General features: G+C 54.1%; 1 protein-coding gene and 1 long non-coding RNA gene across 5 annotated transcripts in view; one reads left to right on the forward strand and one right to left on the reverse strand.

Moving 5' to 3' along the window:
* TBXAS1 (thromboxane A synthase 1) overlaps positions 1-21,721 on the reverse strand; it is a 216,382-nt gene that overhangs the window by 95,609 nt on the left and 99,052 nt on the right. For all 3 annotated transcript variants that reach the window (XM_089328712.1, XM_089328711.1, XM_070071415.2), the window contains one exon: positions 4,153-4,269. In XM_089328712.1, coding sequence (XP_089184838.1) covers positions 4,153-4,269 — 117 coding nt within the window. The remainder of the gene's footprint in view (positions 1-4,152; positions 4,270-21,721) is intronic.
* On the forward strand, positions 1,113-21,716 carry LOC149127650 (uncharacterized). 2 transcript variants are annotated; one of them, XR_016231156.1, is made up of 3 exons: positions 1,113-2,810; positions 5,290-5,426; positions 16,808-21,716. It is a non-coding gene; the product is annotated as an uncharacterized LOC149127650 (long non-coding RNA). The 2 variants fall into 2 exon arrangements; XR_016231155.1 differs by lacking the exon at positions 16,808-21,716 and adding an exon at positions 14,115-16,801 and having other exon boundaries at positions 1,125-2,810.

A 21,721-nucleotide genomic window follows, 5' to 3' on the forward strand; every position in this document is an offset into this window, starting at 1 on the left:
AGGGGATTCCATCATTTATATTTTCCCTCAGAGAAGTACTAATTTAGCATCACAAGTGTGTCCCGAAGTTAAATATATTTACTCCCCGATCTACAGTAAACTTGTACACAACCATGGGGTTACTCACTCATGGTCTTGGGTAAAGGACCTAGCACAAGACTATAAAAATCTAAATTTCCTGGTTGCCCCTTTAAAAATAGGAATCCTTTGGGGGAATGGAGTGGCAGCTTAAAAAAACATAATGTGACCGGCGCCGCGGCTCACTAGGCCAATCCTCTACATTGCGGCGCCAGCACACCGGGTTCTAGTCCCGGTTGGGGCACCGGATTCTGTCCCGGTTGCCCCTCTTCCAGGCCAGCTCTCTGCTGTGGCCCGGGAAGGCAGTGGAGGATGGCTCAAGTCTTGGGCCCTGCGCCCCATGGGAGACCAGGAGAAGCACCTGGCTCCTGCCATCGGATCAGCGCGGTGTGCTGGCCGCAGCGGCCATTGGAGGGTGAATCAACGGCAAAGGAAGACCTTTCTCTCTGTCTCTCTCTCTCACTGTCCACTCTGCCTGTCAAAAAATAAATAAATAAATAATGTATGTGAGCAAAATCGACATTTTGAGATTTGATTATTATTTATCATCATTATTTATTATTTGATTTTTATTGACAGCCCTTGTGTCTACTGTTAAGAAACAGTGTTTTTTCTTCTTACTACTTGTTGAATTCTTTACTTAGTGGAGGGCTAAGTTTATGATTATAAAATAAACTGAAAGTATGTCGTTATAAAAATTAAATGAAAAATAAGAAAGGAGGTGGGGGGAGCGTGGGTGAGAGGGAGAGCCGGGTGGGAAGTAACACCGTGCTCCTAAATCTGTGTAAAATTCATGAAATTTCTTTACCTTATGTAAATTTAAATATTGAAAAACTTTTTCCCTAACAAAAAATATCAGATTTTTTAGATATATTTATTTGAAAGGCAGAGTTACAGAGAGAGGAGGAGGAGGAGGAGGAGGAAGAGAGAGGGAGAGAAAGAGAGATCTTCTATCCACTGGTTCACTCCCCAGATGGCTGCAATGGCCAGGTCTAGGCCAGGACTAGAACTCCATCCTGGTCTCCCAAGTCGGTGGCAGGGGCCCAAGCACTTGGGCCATCTTCTGCTTTTCCAGGGGTATTAGCAGGGAGCTGGACGGGAAGTGGAACAGCCAGGACTTCAGCTGGTGCTCACGTGGGATGCTGGCACTGAAGGTGGCGGCTTCACCCGCTGTGGCACCGTGCTGGCCCCAACCAGTTGTTTTCTTAGAAATGCTCGGGAATTATTAAAATAAAGCCCGAAACTTTCCTGTCATGGATGATGATTCTGATGGTCCCTTCCTCCTGAACTGGGGCTGTGACAATCAGGCACTGGCTTTCAACGGTGACGTGTGTCTGTGGTGAGACTTCAGCCCCACATAAATTTTATTGTAAAGAAACATCGACTTCATGATACAATACTAATTTAACATTTATATACGAATTCATTAGGGAGGGGGAGAGAGAGGGAGACAGAGAGAGAGTTCCCATCTGCTAGTTTACCCCCCAAATGCCTGCAGTGGGCTGGGCTGAGGCCAAAGCCAGGATGTGGGAACTGGGAACTCAACCCAGATCTGTCATGTGGGTGGCAGGAACCCAACACTGTGGCTTCCCAGGGTCTGCGCTGGCAGGAGTCAGGAGCCCGGCTGGAAACTGAGACCAGCATGCAGGGTCTTAACTCCTGGCTAAACACCTGCTCCTGCAATGCAGATTCTAAAGCGAGTTTCAAGCATTGTTGACTGCGGCAGCCTAATAGCCATATACATAAAAAGTGGATAAATATCCACCTAAAGAAAAGCAGTGCCAGGGACAGCTGTTGAATATTAGTGATGTTTAAGACACAGGTAGACAAAGACTGGAGCTGCCACGGTTAAAAGGAAAAACCTCAGAATTCCAAAGGAAAACAAGCCTTCATTGCAAGAATCAACTCTGCAGTCTGATAACAGAAGTCCGGAAGCTACTTGGGAATTCAGAAAGGACGGGGAGTTGGATGGTTCAAAGCTATTTCTTGGAAAACCGACTCAGGGACATGCAGCCGAGCACTGCGGCTCCGAATTTCTGAGCTGTCTCCATGTCTCAGTCTCTGTGTCTTCGGTACCTACTTTTTCTGTTTTTCGAGGATACTCTTGTTACTCTAAAAGCCAACAGTTTGATACATCATTTTACTTTATTTTGACAAAGCAGTTAACGAGTTAAATAAAACTTTCCTCCTTTCTCATTTTTCTTTTTTTAAGATTTATTCTATTTACTTGAAAGGCAGAGTGACGGAGAGAGATCTTCCGTGGGCTGGTTCACTCCCCAAATGGCCGCAACAGCCAGGGCTGGGCCAGACCCAAGCAGGAGCCAGCAGCTCCATCCTGGAGCAGGAGCCCGGGCCCGGGTACTCCCCCTTCCCGGGGGCATCAGCCGGAGCTGGACCGGAAGCCGCGCAGCGGGGACTCTGCTCTGGGCCCCCGCACGCAGGAGGCAGCTTGACCCCCAGGCTGAGCCTCCCGGCAGGTGCGGGTGCGCCCCTCCTCCTGCTCCTTCGCGGGGAGCTCTCAGCGCCTCCGACCCAGGCTGCGCCCCACACCAAGCAGCGGAGTCGGGACTCCCCGGTGCGGGCCGGCAGCCGCAGGTGTGGGCCCCGCAGCGGGGCCCGGCAGGTGTGCTCTGTCTCCCGGCTGAGGGGCGGGGAGAGAACGGAGCATGCGCGGGCAGCCACGGCCGCCAGCCCGGTGACCAACTCGCGTTTGGCTCCACACCTCGGCCAAGGTAGGGCAGTTGCTTCCGACCCCGTCGGCTTCCGCGGAGGCCCCGCGAGCGCCGCTCCCTTACCTCAGGGCCCCGGGGCGGCCGCCGGTGAGGGGAGAAGCCGCCCCATGGAGACGTGTGCAGGATTCGAACCTGGCGCCCAGCCTGTGTGCCTCAGTCTCCTCGTCTGTAGAATGGGGGTGCTCGCGGCGAAGTCAGCCTGTGACCAGGCAGGACGGCTCCGCGGGCGCCCGGCCGGCCCGTGAGGGGAGCTCGCGCTGCACACGCAGGCTGGGCCGTGGGGGCACGGAGAGGCTCCCGAGGGAGCCCCTCGAGGACTTACCCGCTCGCGGGAGCGCCCTGTGGTGAGCTCGGAGCGGCTTGCCTTCACTACCCGGGCCTGCGGAGCCCAGCGTCCTGGGGCCAGGCTTTGGAGACTCCCCTTAGAGCAACCCCTTAGAAGGCTGCTCCCCGGGTTCTAGGGGTTCTAGTCCCGGTTGGGGCGCCGGATTCTGTCCCGGTTGCTCCTCTTCCAGGCCAGCTCTCTGCTGTGGCCCGGGAGTGCAGTGGAGGATGGCCCAAGTGCTTGGGCCCTGCATACGCAAGGGAGACCAGGAGGAAGCACCTGGCTCCTGGCTTCAGATCAGCGCAGCTCCGGCCATAGCGGCCATTTGGGGGGTGAACCAACAGAAGGAAGACCTTTCTCTCTGTCTCTCTCTCTCTCACTGTCTAACTCTGCCTGTCAAAAAAAAAAAAAAGAGGCTGCTCGGGTTTGCAGCATTCAGGTGTGCGAGGCACAGCCCGTTGTGGGGGGGGCACAAGCAGCCACTTGGGAGGAGGCTGAAAGGGGTCAAGACTGGGCCACTGGGGCAGGAAGGGAGGGGGCCCAGGCCGGGAAGAGCTGGCCACTCACCTGGGCCGGCCTAGGCCTAGACATGGGCAAGACCCGCCCCTCTCCTCCACAATAATCCACGACCGACCGGCGCTTCCCCCAGACTCGCCAGGATTTCTAGGGGTGCGAGCCAGGTGCCATCGTCTGTTCTCAGCTCCCCGCCATGAGAAGTGAGGCTCGCCGCACAGAGAGGGCGCCTCCACCGGGGAGGCATTAGAAGCCCAGACTCGCAGGCCCCCCTCCCCCAGTGCCCGGATCAGAAGCGCGTTTCAACAGGACCGCAGAGGGTCCGCGGCACAGGGCAGCGTGGCAGCGCCCCTGCAGCCCCTGTCGGCTCGGGGAGCCTGGACGTGCGGGAGAGGTTTGAAGGCCTGGCGGATTGCCGCCCGGGGAAGCGGCGCACCTAGGGCAAGTGAATCTGGCTGTGGAGAGCAACAGAGCGGCCTGGAGAGAGCGGTCTCTGTGTCTTACCTCGTTCAGCCTCTCGGGGTGGAGAGCCGCAGTCAGCACACCCCTGACCTCTTCCCACCGCTTGTCCCGCAAGAACAGAGCGCTGTCAGCCACCAGCTTGGGCTCCAGCCCGGAGGCCTGTGGGTAGCAAACACAGGGTTAGGGCACAGCGGACAAGACCCACCTCTGATCTACAGGGCGGCTGAGGCCCGGGGCGGCAGATGGGTGGGCTCCGCAGGCCCTGCCCCCTGTCACCGTGTGGCCGGCGTCACGGGAACAGCGCAGGGGCCTCTGCCCTGCAGTCCCTCACCGAGGGTCGCGTCCCCGGTTCAGAGGGTCACGTCTGAACGCTGCGGCAGGGCTTTGGCTGGCTGGATTGGTGAGGGCGGGCCCGGAGCCAACAGGCGCGGGTGTCTGGGCCCTTGGTGTGTGGGGAGTGGGTAGGGGATCTGTGAGAAGCGCGTCCCGGGACAGCTGCTTCCAGGACACCTGTGGCAGTGTTCCTTTCTCAGCCAGCACAGGTTTGTGTGTTATGGGCTGAAGTGTGCATCACGTGTTGAAGTCCTGACTCCGGAGCCTCTGGGACCGTGCTTGGGGGCAGGGCTGTTAACAGGAATAAAGGATCAGGGATGTCGTCCAGGTGGGCCTTAGTCTAACACAGCTGGTATCCTGTAAGGAGAGAGGAGGGGGCCAGCGTGTGGCATAGTGGGTTAGGCCACCACCTGCGACACCAGCATCCCGTATGGGCGCCGGTTCAAGCCCCGGCTGCCCCACTTCTGCTCCAGCTGCCCGCTCATGGCCTGGGGAAGCAGTGGGAGATGCTTCAGGTGCTTGAGTTCCTGCCGCCCACCTGGGAGACCCCGCTGACGCTCCTGGCCGTTTGGGGAGTGAACCGAGGGGATGGAAGGTCGATCTCTCTCCCCCTCTCTGTTTCTCCTTCTCTCTCTGTAACTCTGCGTTTCAAAAACTTAAATCTTTCTTTTTTTAAAAAAAAAGAAGAAGTGGAGATTGGAACACAGCCCTGCACTGAGCAAAGACGGCATGAAGGCCCCTGGAGAAGCCAGCTGTCTGCAGGGGAGAAGCCTCGCGTGGCAGCCCTGCCGACACCTGGACCTGGGCGGCCCGCCTCCCGCACTGAGAGAACTTCTCTGGTTGCAGGCCCCGTCCGTGGCCTGTGCAGCTGCTCTGAGCCCTCCGGTCACGGTTCAGACTGCTGTGGCCCTCGTGGGGTTGACAGCCTGGAGGAGGTGGAGTCGGCCTGGGGACGCACAGATGCCCTTTCGGCTGGTGGGAAGGTGAGTGTCCTGGAGGGGACGGGGCGGGGGGGGGGGGAGTGGTCCGCAGGCGCTGGAGCTGAGCCTGGGCCGTGCAAAGATGTCCACAGCTGCCGCCTCGCTTCTTCCCGGGCCGTCTGTTCCCCGCTCTGCCAGCTCTCCCGAGTGGTCAGAAACGGGCCCTGGCGCCAGGGCTGCAGGGCGAGGGGAGCCGAGACCCGGAGAGCGAGCATGTGGGAGTCACGTGGGCTGTGCGGTTGCGCTATTTCTTTTCACGGTTTTAATTATAGTTGAAACATGAAGCCAGCCATCATAATTCAAAAGCCTTGTAAAAACTCCTATTTAGAGGAAAATTATAATTTTCTGATAAAATATGAACACTCAAAATAAGCCATAAAACATAACTGCGAAGTGTCTGGGGAGGATTTAATTATATATTAGAATCAAGCTGCTGGGAGATTTTTCTGCCGAGGAATACCTCTCTATATTTAGAATGAAATTATTTAGGAGTGCCATGGCCACTAAATTATGGTTTTATGGAATTTTTGGAACATAATCCGTTTGTTTAGGTTCCAGAGTCAAAGGAGAAAATCACACTTTGTGCGGCTTTATCGGGCAGCAAAGCCCAGCCCTGCGCCTTGCTGCCGAGCGTTTCAGCGGCAGGGAAGTGGGGTGGTGGTCTGTGGGGTTCTGAGGAGGAGGAGGAAGTGGCAGGGGAGAGGCAAGACTGGCTGGGTTCTGCATCTCTCCTTAAGACCAGGGACTCTGTTCACGCCGTGCTGTGCCTCGCACCTTAGGGATGAGGCCTGCCCTCCATGCGTTGTGTCAGCGTGGCCCCGTACCCCCCCCCCCCAGCCATAGACCCCCTCTCCCGTCCACCTAGAAGTGTCCCTAGAATTTGCTGTTTTTTGGTGGCAAACTTCAAGGGCGTCGGTTAGAGTAACGTCTTCCCTTCTGGGTGTCAGAAGAGCCCCGTCCCCGCACGTTTCTTGGTGAGAACTAGTTACGCAGCAATGCCTTCGCGCAGGGGAGTTTTGCCAAAGCAGTGAGGCCCGACTCTGATGGATCTGGGCGTGTTGGGCGGGAGGGGGCTCTGGGCTGGGAGCAGGGCAGCAGGGCTCCCCAGCCCAGTCCTGTGCCACAGACGCGCCTCCCGCACCTCTCTGGCCAGGAGTTTGCACACTGCGAGCTGAAACTAGTGCAAAATCAATGCAGTGAGTGGCAACCAGCGTTCAGTAGAGCGAGAACAAGAACTAGGATAGAAAATGCAGAGGGCGTTCCACGAAGCAAGGGTGTTTTGTTGTTGAACTTGTTCTAGATGGGGTTGTGCGTGTGTGTGTGTGTGTGCGCGCGCGTGCCTGCACGTCAGCATGTTCTGTGTCCAGACCAAAAGTGTGGTTCTCACTGTAGATCAGCCAGAGACGTTTGAGGAACCTGTTCTACCCCAGACCCCGCCTGGCAGCTGTCCTTTGCCTCAGCTGAAATCCTGCGCCCAGCCGCGGCACTGACCTCTCATCAGTCAGCCTGCGCATCGCCAGCCGTCGACCTGGCTGAGGGCCCCATGGGCTCGGCCCCTCCTGACTGCCCTGCCCGCAGCCTCCCGCACCACTGCTTTCCCCAGCCGTGGGCGCTGGTTCCTCCGAGAGCACAGCTGCACCCTGTCCCGTGGGTTTTCCTTACAGACCCCCTGACTTGTCCAGATGGCCAGGCCCCGCCCCCTTCTGAGTGCAGCGCGAAGCCTGCAGCCTGAAGGAGCTCTTACACCCCAGTGCTTGAGACACAGGCGAGGGCCCGTGTGGCACGGGCTGTCTTTCGTTTCCTACCCTGGGCTTTGCAGGACAGTGAGGTAGGAGGAGCACTGTCCCCAGAGCCATACCCCTGGTTCAAGTCTTGGGGCTTTGTGTGACCTTTAGAACTCCCCTCCCTGGCCTCAGGCTCCGCCTCTGACAGTGGAGATAGAGGTGCCTCTCAGGGTGGCCGTGAGGCTTCCCTCAGAGTGCTTGTCGCAGGCCTGGCAAGTGCTGGCCCTGACTCGGAGCCGGGGTTCAGGCCGTGAGGCACACGGAGCCCGCCGCCTGGTAGGAAAAGGCAGACGTCAGCTGTACGGGAGAGCGGGTGCGGCACGGTGCGCTAGGGGAGCGGCAGTCAGCATCGGCGAGTTTGAGCAAAGCCTCAGAGGAGCTGGGAGGGAGAGTCAAGTCCCAGGCAGGGGACCGTTACCGCAAAGATGCTGAGGCGTGGGGCTGGAGGGGAGTGCGGAGGGGGGTCGGGGAAGTCACGGAGAGGAGCGGGTGGAGGCCCTCCGGGGCCTGGTCGGACTGCGGCTCCGAGTGAGGGGAAGCCATGGCGGAATCGTTTGCTTGTGTTTGGACATGAGAAGCCGCTGGTTCACTCCCCAAAGCTGGGTCTGAAACCAGGAGCCAGGAGCTCTGTCCAGACGCCCGCGTGCATAGCAGGGACCCAGGGACTCGGGCCATCGCCTGCTGCCCCACATGCACAGTAGAGGGCCCTGGACTTGGAGGTGGCGCTAGGACTTGAACTCAGGCATTCTGGCGTGGGACGCTCTAAATATCTGTACTAGGGTTGGAGTGGAAGTGTGACTCCAGCTGACTTCTGTTTTAGGCAATCACTCTGCTTTGGTGTTAAGAAGAGACTGGGGGAGCCAGGATGGAGGCAGGGAGAACCATTATGAGGGAGAGGACGGTGGCAGCCCAGCAAGGGGTCAGACCTGGGATGCTTTGGGAGGCAGAGTCAGTCGGATTTCCTGATCACTGGGTGTGGGGTCGGCGGGAGCCCGCAATCGAGGGTGACTCCTAGAATTTTTCAGTGAGTGAGATGATTCACTGAGCTCATGTATTTAAAGCATTCAGAGCGGTCCCAGGAACACGGTGACCCTGTCGGCGCCTCGACCAGGCCATCCCCTCTCCAGGAGCTCCTTCTCCTCTTGAGCTCTTTCCTCTCCCCCCTTCCCCCTTGCCTGTCCATTCAGAACACGGCCGAGAGGATGGTCTCTGGAGGACCCTCGTGTGACTGCACGCGTGGCGAAGCCCCTGTACAATAACACCTTAGTCCACTTAAAAAAGTGCACTGGGGTCAGTGCAGCTTCAGGGACAAATGCTGCCACGGTGACCTCGCTCTTCCCTGGTGGAGGGTGGATCTCTCTATGTGGGAGGCAAAGCGTTTTATGTTGGCCGAGGACATTCTTATGGGCAAAGAGAAGCCAGGGGTTGGTAAGGAATTCCGCTGGGTGATTTCCTGGCCGGTCAAACAACCAAACACAGAACTCTATCAATCTGGAATCAAATGGAGAACCACAGGCCTCTACACTTAGCTCAGTAGAACTGAACATTCTGTTATTACTTTCATAATTACTGTTTGTAGAAATCACAGTCAAAAAGATTGATGTTTATGGAATCGCAATTGAACATTTATCTGGAACATCTCCTGGGACAGCATAAGCTGATCCCAAACCTGACAAAGACGAGAAAGAACTTACAGGTGGGGGGCCTGCTCTGTGGTTTAGTGGGTAAAGCTGTCGGTATCCCATGTGGGTGCTGGTTTGAGTCCCTACTGCACCTCTTCCAGTCCAGCTCTCTGCCATGCCCTGGGAAAGCAGTGGAAGATGGCCCAAGTCCTTGGGCCCCTGCACCCATGTGGGAGACCTGGAAGAAGCTCCTGGCTCCTGGCTTTGGATCGGCACAGCTCTGGCCATTGTGGCCATCTGGGAAGAGAACCAGCAGATGAAGACTGGCCGACCTCCCTCCCTCCCTCCCTCCCTCTCCCCTCTCCCCTCTCCCCTCTCCCCTCTCCCCTCTCCCCTCTCCCCTCTCCCCTCTCTCCTGTACCTCTGCCTTTCAAACAATTTTTTTTTAAAAAGGGAACTTACAGGTGGATATTTCTCACAAGCACAGATGTAAAGTCCTAAACAGAATAGCACTAATAGAATACACTGCTATATGAAAGGAAGACTTCATCAAGAGCAGGTGGGACTCACTCCAGAGGTGCATCCTCTGAGACTCAGTGGAACTGGCTGCATGAACATCTCAACAAATGCAGAAAAGGTCCGTTGAAATTTGATGCATCTGGGCCGGCGCCGCGGCTCACTAGGCTAATCCTCCACCTTGCGGCGCCGGCACACCGGGTTCTAGTCGCGGTCGGGGCCCCAGATTCTGTCCCGGCTGCCCTTCTTCCAGGCCAGCTCTCTGCTGTGGCCAGGGAGTGCAGTGGAGGATGGCCCAGGTGCTTGGGCCCTGCACCCCATGGGAGACCAGGAAAAGCACCTGGCTCCTGCCATCGGATCAGCGCGGTGCGCCAGCCGCAGCATGCTGGCCACAGCGGCCATTGGAGGGTGAACCAACGGCAAAAGGAAGACCTTTCTCTCTCTCTCTCTCTCTCTCTCTCTCTCTCTCTCTCTCTGTACACTCTGCCTGTCAAAAAAAATTTTAAAAAAAGAAAAGAAATCTGATGCATCTGTGGCGACAGCTCTCAATGGATAAGGGCCTTCTCACCCTGATAAATGACGCTTACCAAAGAAACTTGAGCTGATAACATGCTCAGTGGTAGAGTGCTCAATGCTCCCTGAGGCAGCAGGTCCACTGCCCCATTTCTGTGTGACATTGTAGAGTGTGATAAGGCAAGGAAAATGAAATACGTAAGAACTGGAATGGAGGAAGTAAAGTTGATTCTGTTCATAGAAGACACACTTTTATAACAGAAAATCCAGGAAATAGCTACAAGTAAACCGTTAGAATGAATAGTGTACTTCCTGGACTGTTGAATGCAGGTTTGATACACAAGCAACTATTTCGTTTCTGCATAGGGGCAGCAAACAACAGGAAAGTGACAATTAAAAAGTACAATTTACAAAAATTGCAAAGCTATCAAATACCTAGAGACAAGTTTAACAAAGGATATACAAGGCCTCTCTGCTGAACCTGCCAAACATTGCTAAGATAAATTTTAGAAGAGCAAAATAGGCAGAGTCCATGTTCATGGTTTGGAAGACTCCGTGTTATTAAGATGTCATTCTTCAAAAATCGACAGGCTGACTCTAACATAAAAGTGGGACCAAAGAACCCGGAGCAACCAGGAGAAATTGCACTGCCATCTTTCAAGATTTATTATAAAGCTGTAATTTTTAAGGGAGTATCGTATTGGTACAAAGATAAGCAAGTAGAACAACAGAGCAGAATAGAGAGCCCAGAAGCAGATATGTACATATTGTCTGTGACCTCTTGATTTATGACAAAGGTGCTGTTTAATTCAGTGGGGAAAGAGTATTCTTTTTAATGAATGCTCCTGTGGCATTTGGATATCAAAAGCAAACAAAAAATGAATCTTGAGGTTAGTTGGAGATGGGTCCTGGTCTCAATAGCAAATGGTAATATAATAAAACTTCTAGATTATCTTTGTGACCCTAGAAGTAGCCAAGACTTCTTAAACATAGTAACAAAAGCAATATTGTGAAAAAAAAATTTGATAGAGGGGACTTTATTAACAAGGGATATCTATATATACAGATGTATAGATTTATATTTTATTTATTCGAGAGGTAGAGTTACAGAGAGAGGAAGAAACAGAGAGAAAGGTCTTCCATCTGTTGATTCACTCCCGAAGTGGCAGCAATGGCTGAAGCTGAGTGGAACCGGAGCCATAAGCCTGGAGTTTCTTCCAGGCCTCCCATGTGGGTGCAAGGGCCCAGACACTTAGGCCATCTTCCACTTTTTTCCCAGGCCATACACAGAGAGCTGGATTGGAAGAGGAGCATCCAGGACACAAACCGGCACCCGTATGGGATGCCAGTGCAGCAGGCAGAGGCTTGATCTACTATGTCACAGTACAAGCCCCCAATAAGGATATATTTAAGAAAGTGAGCCGGGATGGGCATTGGCCTGGCTGTTAAATTTCTGATTGAAACTCCCACGTCACATATTGAAGTGCCTGGATTTGAGTCCAAGCTTTGCTTCTGATTCCAGTTTCTCGCTAATGCACACCATGGGAGGTAGCAGGTGATGGCCCAAGTACTTGGGTCCCTGTCGCCCACATGGCATGTCTGGGTTGAGTTCCTGACTCCTGGCTTTGGCCTACCCCAGCTCTGGCAATTGCAGTCCTTTGGGGAGCGAACCCACAGATGGAAGCTCTTTCTCGCAAAATAAATATATAGAAATTTTTGCAAAAGTGAGCACGCCAACCAAAGACTGGGGGAAGATACCCACAGTGAACTTACGTGACAAAAGACTTACAAAGCCCTAAGAAGAACGACAATAAATCCATCAGAAAAAATCAGATACCTTTTAAAAAAAATTGGCACAGACTTAACAGGCACATCACGTGGAGGATGTGCGAATGGCCAGTGAGCACACGAGGAGCGGCTTAGCGTCTGTACCCACCCGACAGTGTATATTAAGAGCACATTGAAATACCACTTCTCCCTCGCCACCAGCAGAGCTGACATAAAACTCAGAGCAATGACAAGATGGTGTTTGGCTGAGATGCAGAGCAACTAGAACTCTGCGTCAGTACCACTGGGAGTCTAGCGAGGCTCGGTCTCTTCGGAGAACAGCAGCTTGGCAGCTTGCACAAAAGCCCAGTACGCACCTGCCCCTGTGACCTAGCGTTCCGCTCCCGGAAACATGCCCCAAGGAGCACTCTCAGTATGTTCATGTCAACGTGATTCACAGTCTTGCAAAACTGGAAATAGTCTGAATGTGTGACAGTAGAGGAGCAAATTCTGATACTTTATACATTAGACTATTAGCAATAAAAAGTGAGCTATATTCATTTTAATGTGGGATGTGGGTGAATCTCACAAGACACTAGGTTGAGCAAAAGGCGGCAGAACGAAAGGACTTGTACTCCAAGTTTCCGTTTACATGAAGTTCAAGAGCAGGGAGAACAAATCGTTAGTGGCTGTGACCAGAGGAATGCCTGCCTCTGGTGGTGGGAAGCTTGACTGGGAAAGAGACGTGAGGGACCTCTGGGGTGCTGAAAGTGTGCTGCGTTTGAGCTGGGTGGTGGTCCCTTGGTGCATACGTGTACAAACACACTGAGCTCGACACTCCAGGCTTGTGTGTGGAGGCAATCTCAATTTTTAAAATACTTAACAACCCTAAGGGGCTGACTCCGTGGTGCAGTAGGTTAGTCCTCCACCTGTGGTGCCGGCATCCCATATGGGCGCCAGTTCTAGTCCTGGCTGCCCCACTTCATGTCCAGCTCTCTGCTGTGGCCTGGGAAAGCAGTGGAAAATGGCCTGAGTCCTTGGGCCCCTCCACCCACGTGGGAGACTGGGAGGAAGCACCTGGCTCCTGGCTTTGGATCAGCGCAGCTCTGGCTGTTGCGGCCATCTGGGGAGTGAACCAGATGAACCAACGGAAGGAAGACCTTTCTCTCTGTCTCTCCTTCTCACTGTCTGTAACTCTACCTCTCAAATAAATAAATAAATCTTTAAAAAAAAAAAAACCCTAAGCATTTAATCTGGACATATTTGAATGCTGGATAAACAACAAGATGAAAATCAATAGATAATAACTATAAAGCTTCATATTTAGATTAAAAATGTTGTTTAGAGCCTGGAATTGAAGAAACCTGACCTGCGACAATTCACATTTCAAAGACATGGAACCCTTACTGACCACGAGCTTGCTGGGCCACGTTGGGCCGTCATCACCAGGAGCCGAGGACACCTGGCCGACCGTGCTGGTGGAAGCAGCCTCCAGCCTTGGGGAAGAGTCCTGCTGGGATGTGTGACGGGGTCAGACCTTGCTATCCAGGGGATAGCGTCAGCCATGCACCGTATTTTAGAGGGATGTGAAGACTCGTCAGGGTATCATCTGTCAGGAATCCGTCGACAGGTTTCACCAGGGTTTCCTCCTGTTTCCACGTGTCTGGGTCTCCCCACTTTGATGACTGCATGTCGAGGGTGGGTTGCGGTTTCTCCCTCGTGGTTCCTGTTAGTCTCCTTGATTTGGGGTCATCACTCATGCTTCCGTGGCATCCCTGACCGACATTTCATTTCATGTGAATTCTCGTTAGGAGTGTGTCTTCTTCAGTGAGTGGTCCCTGTCTGGAGTCCACAGGCCTTTGTCCCGCGCTCCCCCGTGAGGCAGGGAGGGAAAGGCGGGCAGAGTAAGTGGAGAGTTGCTGGAGAGGAGGGCGGGCGGTAAGGAGACAGGAGCTTGAGGCTGTGGAGTTTGCCTCTGCTGATGAGGGACGAGGCTCGTGCTGGCAGCGGGAGGACAGGAGCCCAGCCCAAGGCCCCCTTTGTCTTTCCTTGCTCGGGTCCCCTGCTCACGCTCTGAATGTGTAGGAAGATGAGTGGAGGACGCGGATGAACACCAGGACTGAATTCATGGAGGCTCCCGTCTCCAGCCCTCTCTGGGGTCATGTAGCTGATGGCTGCCGTCTACAACACGGGCTGGCCAAGGCCTTGGAAGTCTGTGGCTCCACCGCAGCAGGCAAGATCTCTATGGGTTTGCTACGTTTTATGTTTAGGGGTTTTGCAAGATCAGCTGTGAGTGGTGTCTGTTACCCAGTTAGGGACATTCATGGTGCAGCTATTCTGTGTGCACCGAGAACTAGGCCAGCCCTGGAACTGCCAGGACAGACGGTGGATGGAGCTCATGGTTCGCTTGGAGTGTGAGAGTGACGTGGTTTAGCATCATCGTTTGTCAGCATTACAGCTAACAAGTGCTTTTCGCCTTGTCTTGCCAGCTCTTGGGTTTTCTCCAGTAACTGGGATTCACTGTCCTAAGAAGAAGCAATCGTTTGAGGCCTCCTGGCTCAACTGCTAAGGTTCTCTGGGACAGATGAGCCATGGTTGTCTTTTCAATGAAGGTCTCACTTCTTACTAGGCCAGCTAAGCGTAATCTTTGAAGAATCGCACAGTCCCGAGGAGCAGTCATGAAAGAAAACCAGCGCTCTGGCATTGTGTGCTCGCATGGGGAGAGCAGCATGTACTGAACACGGGCGGGCCAACCCGGTGGTCCTCCGCCGGCCTGCGGTAGACACATGAGGACCTCTGGCTCTTCTCGGGAGTTGCAGGCTGCATTCCTTGCATTTTGGGCTATAGCTGAATGTGCATATTATTATGAGAAAGGGCTAAGAGGCACAATAGAATATGAAGCTGTAGCCAAAAGAAATTGCCTTGTGAGGGGCCAGTGTGGTGGTGCAGCAGGTTGACACCGCTTGCAACACTGACTTCTGAGAGTGGAGTGCCAGTTCAAGTCTAGGGTGTGCTGCTTCTGATCCAGCTCCCTGCTGGTGCACTGGAGAAGGCAGTGGGCCTGCCACCACATAGGAGACCCAGCTGGAGGTGCAAGATCCTGGCTTCAACCTGGCGCAGCCCTGGCTGTTGTGGCCATTTGGGGCATGAATCAGTAGATAGAAGATTCTCCCCCCTCCCCTTTGATGCTCTACCTTTCAAATAAATGAAGGAATCTCTAAAGTCATTCTCTTGTGGACCATGCAAGAACACTGACACAACATCTCCATGGTGTTTCGAGAAAATAGCCAATAGTTCTCAAAAAAAAAAAAGTAGTAACACTTCCGTTTACTATGATACTGGGCACCTTTCATTCATTGACTCTGCTGATGGAGATGGTCATAAAGATTATTACATAGTCTTCCCTCTGCTTAGACTGGGACAGTGGCCTCCAAGTAAGGTGGTCCCGGTGTGTCTACTGCTCCAGGGACTTAGATTGGGGTGTGGGGGAGGACTAAACAAAACTTGGCTGCCAAGCCGGCTCCAGGCAGTCAGTCAAAGGGGCCTCTCCTAATTAGAACAAAGGCTCTGGCTCTTTGTGAGCGTTTTATCTACTGAGGAAGAGGAGGAAGTGCATGCCCAGACTGCACTCCTATCGGCTCTCACCCTTCCCGAACAAGGAAGTGAGCTTGAGCGGATCTCAGTGCAGTTCCTTGCCGGAGCAGTGCTAGAGAGGGCCAAGGGGTGCCTGGCGTGGCACCTGCCGCTCTTGGCCGGGAAGGAGGTTTCCTGAGAGACTAAGAGGGAACGGGTACCCTGCCTCCGAAGCGCAGAGCAGCAGGGTGGCCCGCTGGTGGGCGCCAGGCCTCCTGCTGGCGACGATCGCTGGGGAATGCAATGCCAAGCAGATCTCAGTGATTAGCCAGCCTGGTGCTCCTGTCTTGTACTTGAGGAAGCCGAGGCTTGGAGAGGGTGGACACACAGCTAGCAGTAGATGACAGATGTGGAATCTGGGTTCATCCCTTCAGTAGCAGCTGGGCTATGGCTTAGAAAATGGAAAGACAGTGATGTTATGGAAGGAGGTTGAGGCAGAAGAGGAGAACGAGGGCCAGGACTCAGCAGTGACTCGACTTCCACGGAACAATCAGGAACACAACCATTGAGAGACCGGCGATGCTCTGTGGCTTCATTTACTACTCTCACCCTCTCAAAATATACATAGAAACCTCTCGATTTACACATTATTTCTCTTCCTGCCACCATAAAAGTTAGAAGAAGGCATAAGGATAAGAACAAAATCTCAGGGCTGGCATTATGGCGGAAGCATTTTAGGCCACTGCCTGTGACACCAGCATCCCATATGGGCACTGGTTGAGTCCCGGCTGCTCCACTTCCCATCCAGCTCCCTGTTAATGTACCTGGGAAAGCAGTGGAGATGGCCCAGGTGCTTGGGCCCTGCACTCACATGGGAGACCCGGATGGAGTCCCAGGCTCCAGGGTTGGGCCTGACCCAACGCCGGCCATTATAGCCATTTTAGGAGTGAACCAGGGGATGGAAGGTCTCGGTCTCTCTCTAACTCTCCCTTTCAAATGAGTGCTAAAGTAAATTTTTAAAAAAATTTAGAGACCACAAAATTTAATGTATTCCTTTTTGTAAGAAGATACATATGACCTCCCCCTGAACCAAGAGTCTAGTAAGACAGAAGTATGAAGTCACTTTCAGCGAGATTTTGAAATCAAAATAGAAGTTCTACAAGGCAGAGAGAAGCACATTTGGACATTGAGAATCAGTACCACGTAACACGATTCATTTCCTCATGCTCTCAGCTTCACAAGGCACTCAGTGCCTTAAAAGATGTTAAAGTTCAAGCGTAGCTACGTTGCTGAAAACTCAAAGCTAAGTGTGCTTTGCAGATTAAATGCAATTCCATGGACCTGGCTTCTCCAGACTAGCTATATCCCAGACATGAGAAAAGCAGGTGTGAGGGAGGCAGGCAGGGGCCGGGCACCCCACCGTGGCTGTCAGGGACTCCCAGGGGCACCTCAGCCCGGGACGAGACACTTACAGCTCAGGGTGGAAGGACTGCTATGCAGAGTGACATGTGTCACAGAAAAGACGGCCCCCTCAAAGCAGAGAGGGATCAGGCCAATGAGGCTGCGCCTGCGTCGGGGGCCTTGCTCTGCAGCCTGTCTGTGCTTGCAGGAGGAACTGCCTCGCCAGACCCGGGACTAGAATGTGAGCACCACGCAGCTACAGGAGTTCCCGCGGCTCGTCTGAAGCGATGCGGTCTCCAGCCAAGCGTGACAGCCATCTCACAAGTGAAATCTTACTGCTTGTGTTTACAAGCCAAGATGTTTTCAACTAGCCGATGTTTTATTTAAGAGAAGGAGACCCAGGAACTCCAGATGAACAAAGTTTCAAAATCTGTCAGTGGAAAAGCGCCGGGTCCAGGTGTAGGGACAAGTGAAAGGGGCAGGGAGATGACTTTATGGCAGACCTGCCAAGGCCCCTTCTCTGAGCGGATGCCAGTAGGCAGTGCCTGCCACTCCAGCGCCTGGAGCGCCCGTCTACCTGGACTCTGCATTGAGTCCTCCTTGCCAACGAGCCCGGTAACAAGCCGGTGCCTTCCTGTGCCTCTCTGGAATCGGGCGCTGCCACAGATGTAGGGGCTGATAAGGCGTCCAGTGGCTGATCGGCCTCCCGGCTTCAGTCACCTTTGCCAAGGCCAGGGGGGTTGTGGTTTCACAGTGACTCATCCCACAGTTCTGACAGCCGTGTGCTGAATGGATGAAGCAGCCTGGCCACTGGCTTACTATGATTCTAGATGAAACCACTGACCACATGCATGACATGGCTTTAGATGTGATGGCTGTGAGTCAGGGCTGTGGCTTGGCCTGTGCCTGGGGAGGCGACCGCTGGGAGGACCTGAAGACTGTGCATGCACGCACATTCAACCGCACCACCTTCCACCTGCAGCCTGCAGCCCGGCAGTGCACCGGGGAAGCCGCACGCTGCAGCCCAACTCACTCTTCCTGCTGCCACGTTGGACCTCAAGTGGCAGGTTTAGTGATTCAACACAAGCCCTAAGTCCCCATGCGAGCAGACCAGCCTTCCATGGACCAAAGACCAGCCTCGCTTTATCACCTTCCCACAGGCCCCTCACCTCCGGCCCTGATGGGAGCCAGGAAGCAGAAGCTGCAGCTCTGGCTGTGACCATTTCTGCTGGGTCATGTGGGCCGGCTCCCATGTCCACAGATAACATGAGAAGGAGCTGTCCACAGGCGTCCTTCGAGCGCCTGATAGGAAAGGAGCTCATTAAAAATATCTGAGGAAGGAAAAGCGCCGGGTCTGGGACAGCTGCGCTTCCATAAGTGCTCTGCAGACGGGTTGGGTGAGCGGGGAGCGGTGCTCCCAGCGCCGCGGAGCAGCTGCAGGAAGCGCGGACGGCACTGATAGAGGCCCGCGGAGTCCCTGAGGAAGTGGCCGCAGCGGCCACTGTGCAGACTGCAGGGCTGCAGCTGCCTGCGTGAGTGGGCTCCAGACAAAACGTGAGGAAGCACTGCGCCCCTCGGCATGCACAGGTGTTACGTGTTAACCAGAACATTTGAAAATACAAGCGGTAAAACACTGGGGTTGGGAAAGTGGACGGAAGGCCTGGCACCCTGGGTCCAGCCGACGCACAGCCCGTTAAGCGCCGTGTTCTGGAGCTGGACAAGAGCATTTCTTCCAGCGATTTGAGGGCTCAGAGACTCGCCCAGGGCTGGCAGACATCAGGGAGTTGGGTGGGGCCCCACCCCACGTCCAGTCAGATCATGCTGTTGATCTCTCATGGGTGTGCACAGCTCTCCCCAAACTTCCAGGCTAGGCCTGGCTTCACCCATCCTGGCAGGCTGTCCTGACCACACAACCCTCGTATGCCCAAGCCTGGCTTCATGAGCGGGGACAGGCTCAGGCTCTTGGAAAAGGAGAGCAGGCGTTCTTTAAGTTCCTTCTCACTTAATGCATCGAGCCGATATGCCGAGGTGCTTCCGTCTCACAGGGGACCGTTTGGTAGGAGCTTGATGGCGTCAGCGTTGAATGTTTGCTGAATGAATGTATAATACAGCCGACTCCCAGCACTTAAGTAAACAGGGCTTGTTAGAGGGAAGGCGGCTGGTGGGGGTAAGGAGAAATCACGCCTCACTAATCTCCCGGAGTTCCTGGAGCAGATCAACAAGCAGATGGATAAGAGGGAACCACAGAACCGATTTAATTTGACTTTCAAAAACCTGTGAGAAAATCCCACTCTAACGACTGTTTTTAAAAACCCGAGTCACTGCGGGTTGTTTCATCATGAATATGGAATTGGCTTAAAGACCGTAAACAAAGCTGAAGATGAGAGGGTACACTGCCAGATGGAAGTGGCAAGCGCTGGGGTCTCCCACAGCTCCCACCTGCGGATGGCTCTTGTCCGTGTGTGAATGACCTGGGCGAGGAGTGAACGCGCACTGTGCAAGCTCGGGTGATGGCTCCTCTTGTGGGGGGATGCCAAGCTGGTGGAGCTTTCGTTTGAAGGATATGTTGGAGACGGGCTGCTTATTATGTGTTTGTGAGATGTGACCCTCTTTAGCTGCACAACAGCCCAGGAAGGTAATAGCCTCATTTTCCAAAGGAGGAACAGAAGGCTGGAAGAAGTTACACAGCTTGCCCAAGCTCCCAGGGCTAATAAATGGGGGCTCAGTGTTCTCTGGTTCTAGGAGGGGCATCCACACGGGCCAGGGTTCAGGGCCAGGTTGGAGAGTGAGTGAGAGGCCAGGCCAGCTGAGGGGACAGTCTGTTGGGGAGCAGGGGGTATTAAGTTGGGGCGTGTGCAATGGATCTGAATGACGGGAACCTGAGCTTCATCCTGGAGGTTTAATTCTGAGTGGAAGATGAAACTGGAATCATACTCTGGAGTTTGGGACCCCAGACCTAGAGATCTCAGGCGGGGAGGGGGTGGTGGTGGAAGAAATGACGGCAGTGTACAGATGGCTTGGCGCCCTCTGCTCGAATGTGTGCGCTGGGTCTGCCTGCCCCCGGCAACCCCTCCCAGAACAGCTCTCCGGGTGTCACCTGAAGCCACAGAGACACACGGCTGCTTGTCCCATCTCAGCTCAGCAGCCAGGTGGACTGGAGCTCTGGCAGGCTCTTGGGTGCCTGTGCTGCCTGCTCAGGTGCAGCGTGGGGGCTGGCACCCCTCGACTCCTGGCTTTAATCAGTACCCCTGAGTGGGCCTGATGAGAGACAATATGCATAGAACTGTCAGACCTGGTCTCCAAGTTCTCCGTGAGACAGAGTGTGGGGAGCAACTCAGACTAGACTGTTACTGGAATTAAGACTTATTCTATGCATCTGCTCTCCCACAATATGGCGCTGGGAGAGGAGGAAACAGCTTCTACACAGCTGCCTCCAGTTCAACCAATAAACAGCAGGACCTGCTCCTGATTGGAGGAGAGCAGCGTACTCAGCGTGTGGGTAGCAGAGTTGGGATTGGTGGAAGAGGACTATAAAGGAGGAGAGAGACAACATGCACCAGGAACATCTAGCTGAAGGAACACCTGTGCAGCCCCCGAGAGAGCCGGCCGGCGGTGTGCCGCTCCCCCGCGGAAGTGGGGAATGTGGCAGGGGGAACCGCCCTTCCACGGAGGTGGAAGGGACGGTAGCCAACCCGGGAAGAACCAGCAGCAAACCCGGGGAGGGCCGAGCAGACGAAAGAACAGCGCAGGGTCCTGTGTCGTTCCTCCATGAAGAGGGGGAGCAACACAGAGGCCTTCGGGGACTTTGAACGAAGGGATTCTGACCCCAGGTGGGGGAAGCAGCTGAACTTTCCCAATTCCCTTGAGGTGACGGAGGTGGCAGAACAGAGGGGCACCTGCTTCTAGCGACCCTGTGGTACCTGGAGCCCTGTGTTTCACACACCTGGGGCTGGAAGATGAAAACTGTGGGTGAGCAGCCAGGCGCCCGATTAAGCCTGGACACCCAGAAACACCCAGAACGCCACCTGAGGCCACAGTGGTGGCAGTAGGAAGCTCTGGTCTTGGGAAATGGAGCATGAGTCCCCACTCTTCCTAGCACCAGGCCCGTGGCCAGGCTCGGTCCTTGTCTCTCTAAAGAAAACCTTCTGGATGGCTCAACTGGTACAGAAGTTCCTGCTCGTTCCCGGGTGTCGCCCCCGTCTGCGGGAGCAGCTGCCGTACTGAGTTGTGCTGGTCTGTCTGCTCGTCTGCCTCCCTCACTGGTCTGTGAGCAAACGGGGCAAGGCTACATTTTCTGTCTCTGCACTCAGCACCTGGGCAGTGCCTCCCTGTGTGGCAAGAGCCTGAAGAATGACTCCGTTACCCGTTACCCGCCGTCTCTATGAGAATGGAAAGGGAGGCTTGCTTCCCCTCCCCTGCAAAACGGTTGGCAGTGACTCTGAATTCTCACAGCAGCTGTTTGTCTATTCACTTTAGATTTTTTCCAAGAAACAACAAAAAGATTTTTGGTCTTTTCTGCTGGGATTCCCATCTCCCCATTTTTGGAAAATATGGACAACCCTTATCTGCCATTTTCTGTCACTCTCCCAGGCTCAGAGATTTCTCTTCAAAGAAAAAATTATGTAGGACCTACAGTCCCCTACAGCGATGGTGCATGTGCCTGGTTTCATCGGTCAGGGACTTGAACAAACAGCCAAGGCCCCCTACGGGTGCTTCCTCCCGTCTTGGGACGACTTTCCCTCCGCAAGCTGCTCGTCTTCCCTTCCAGGCTCTGCTGTTTCAGACTCTATGGGAAACATGCGCGCACAAGAGAGTCAAAATTTTGCTTTCCCATTGATGCGCATTGGTATGTGTTGACCTTGCTCGGTCTTCCTCAGTCCCAGGACTTCTGCTCTGGATTCCGTTAGCTCTGAAGACAGTTTTAGGAAATTCTCCTGGTTTTAGCATTTCTTTCTTTTAGACTCAACTTCTCCTGAGTTTAGCTTTCTTGAAGCATTTCTTAAATGCAAGTGCTGCTCATTTTATACATCTCTTTTGAAAACCCGGTAGGGACTAGACCTGCAGTGCACTCCCCTCACCATGGGGCGATCCCGTGCATGGACAGGCAGAAGAGATCGGCATA

The sequence above is a fragment of the Oryctolagus cuniculus genome, chromosome 3 (genome assembly GCF_051225735.1).
Source record: "Oryctolagus cuniculus isolate XC-2025 breed Fujian yellow rabbit chromosome 3, ASM5122573v1, whole genome shotgun sequence".
Taxonomy (NCBI): Eukaryota; Metazoa; Chordata; class Mammalia; order Lagomorpha; family Leporidae; genus Oryctolagus; species Oryctolagus cuniculus.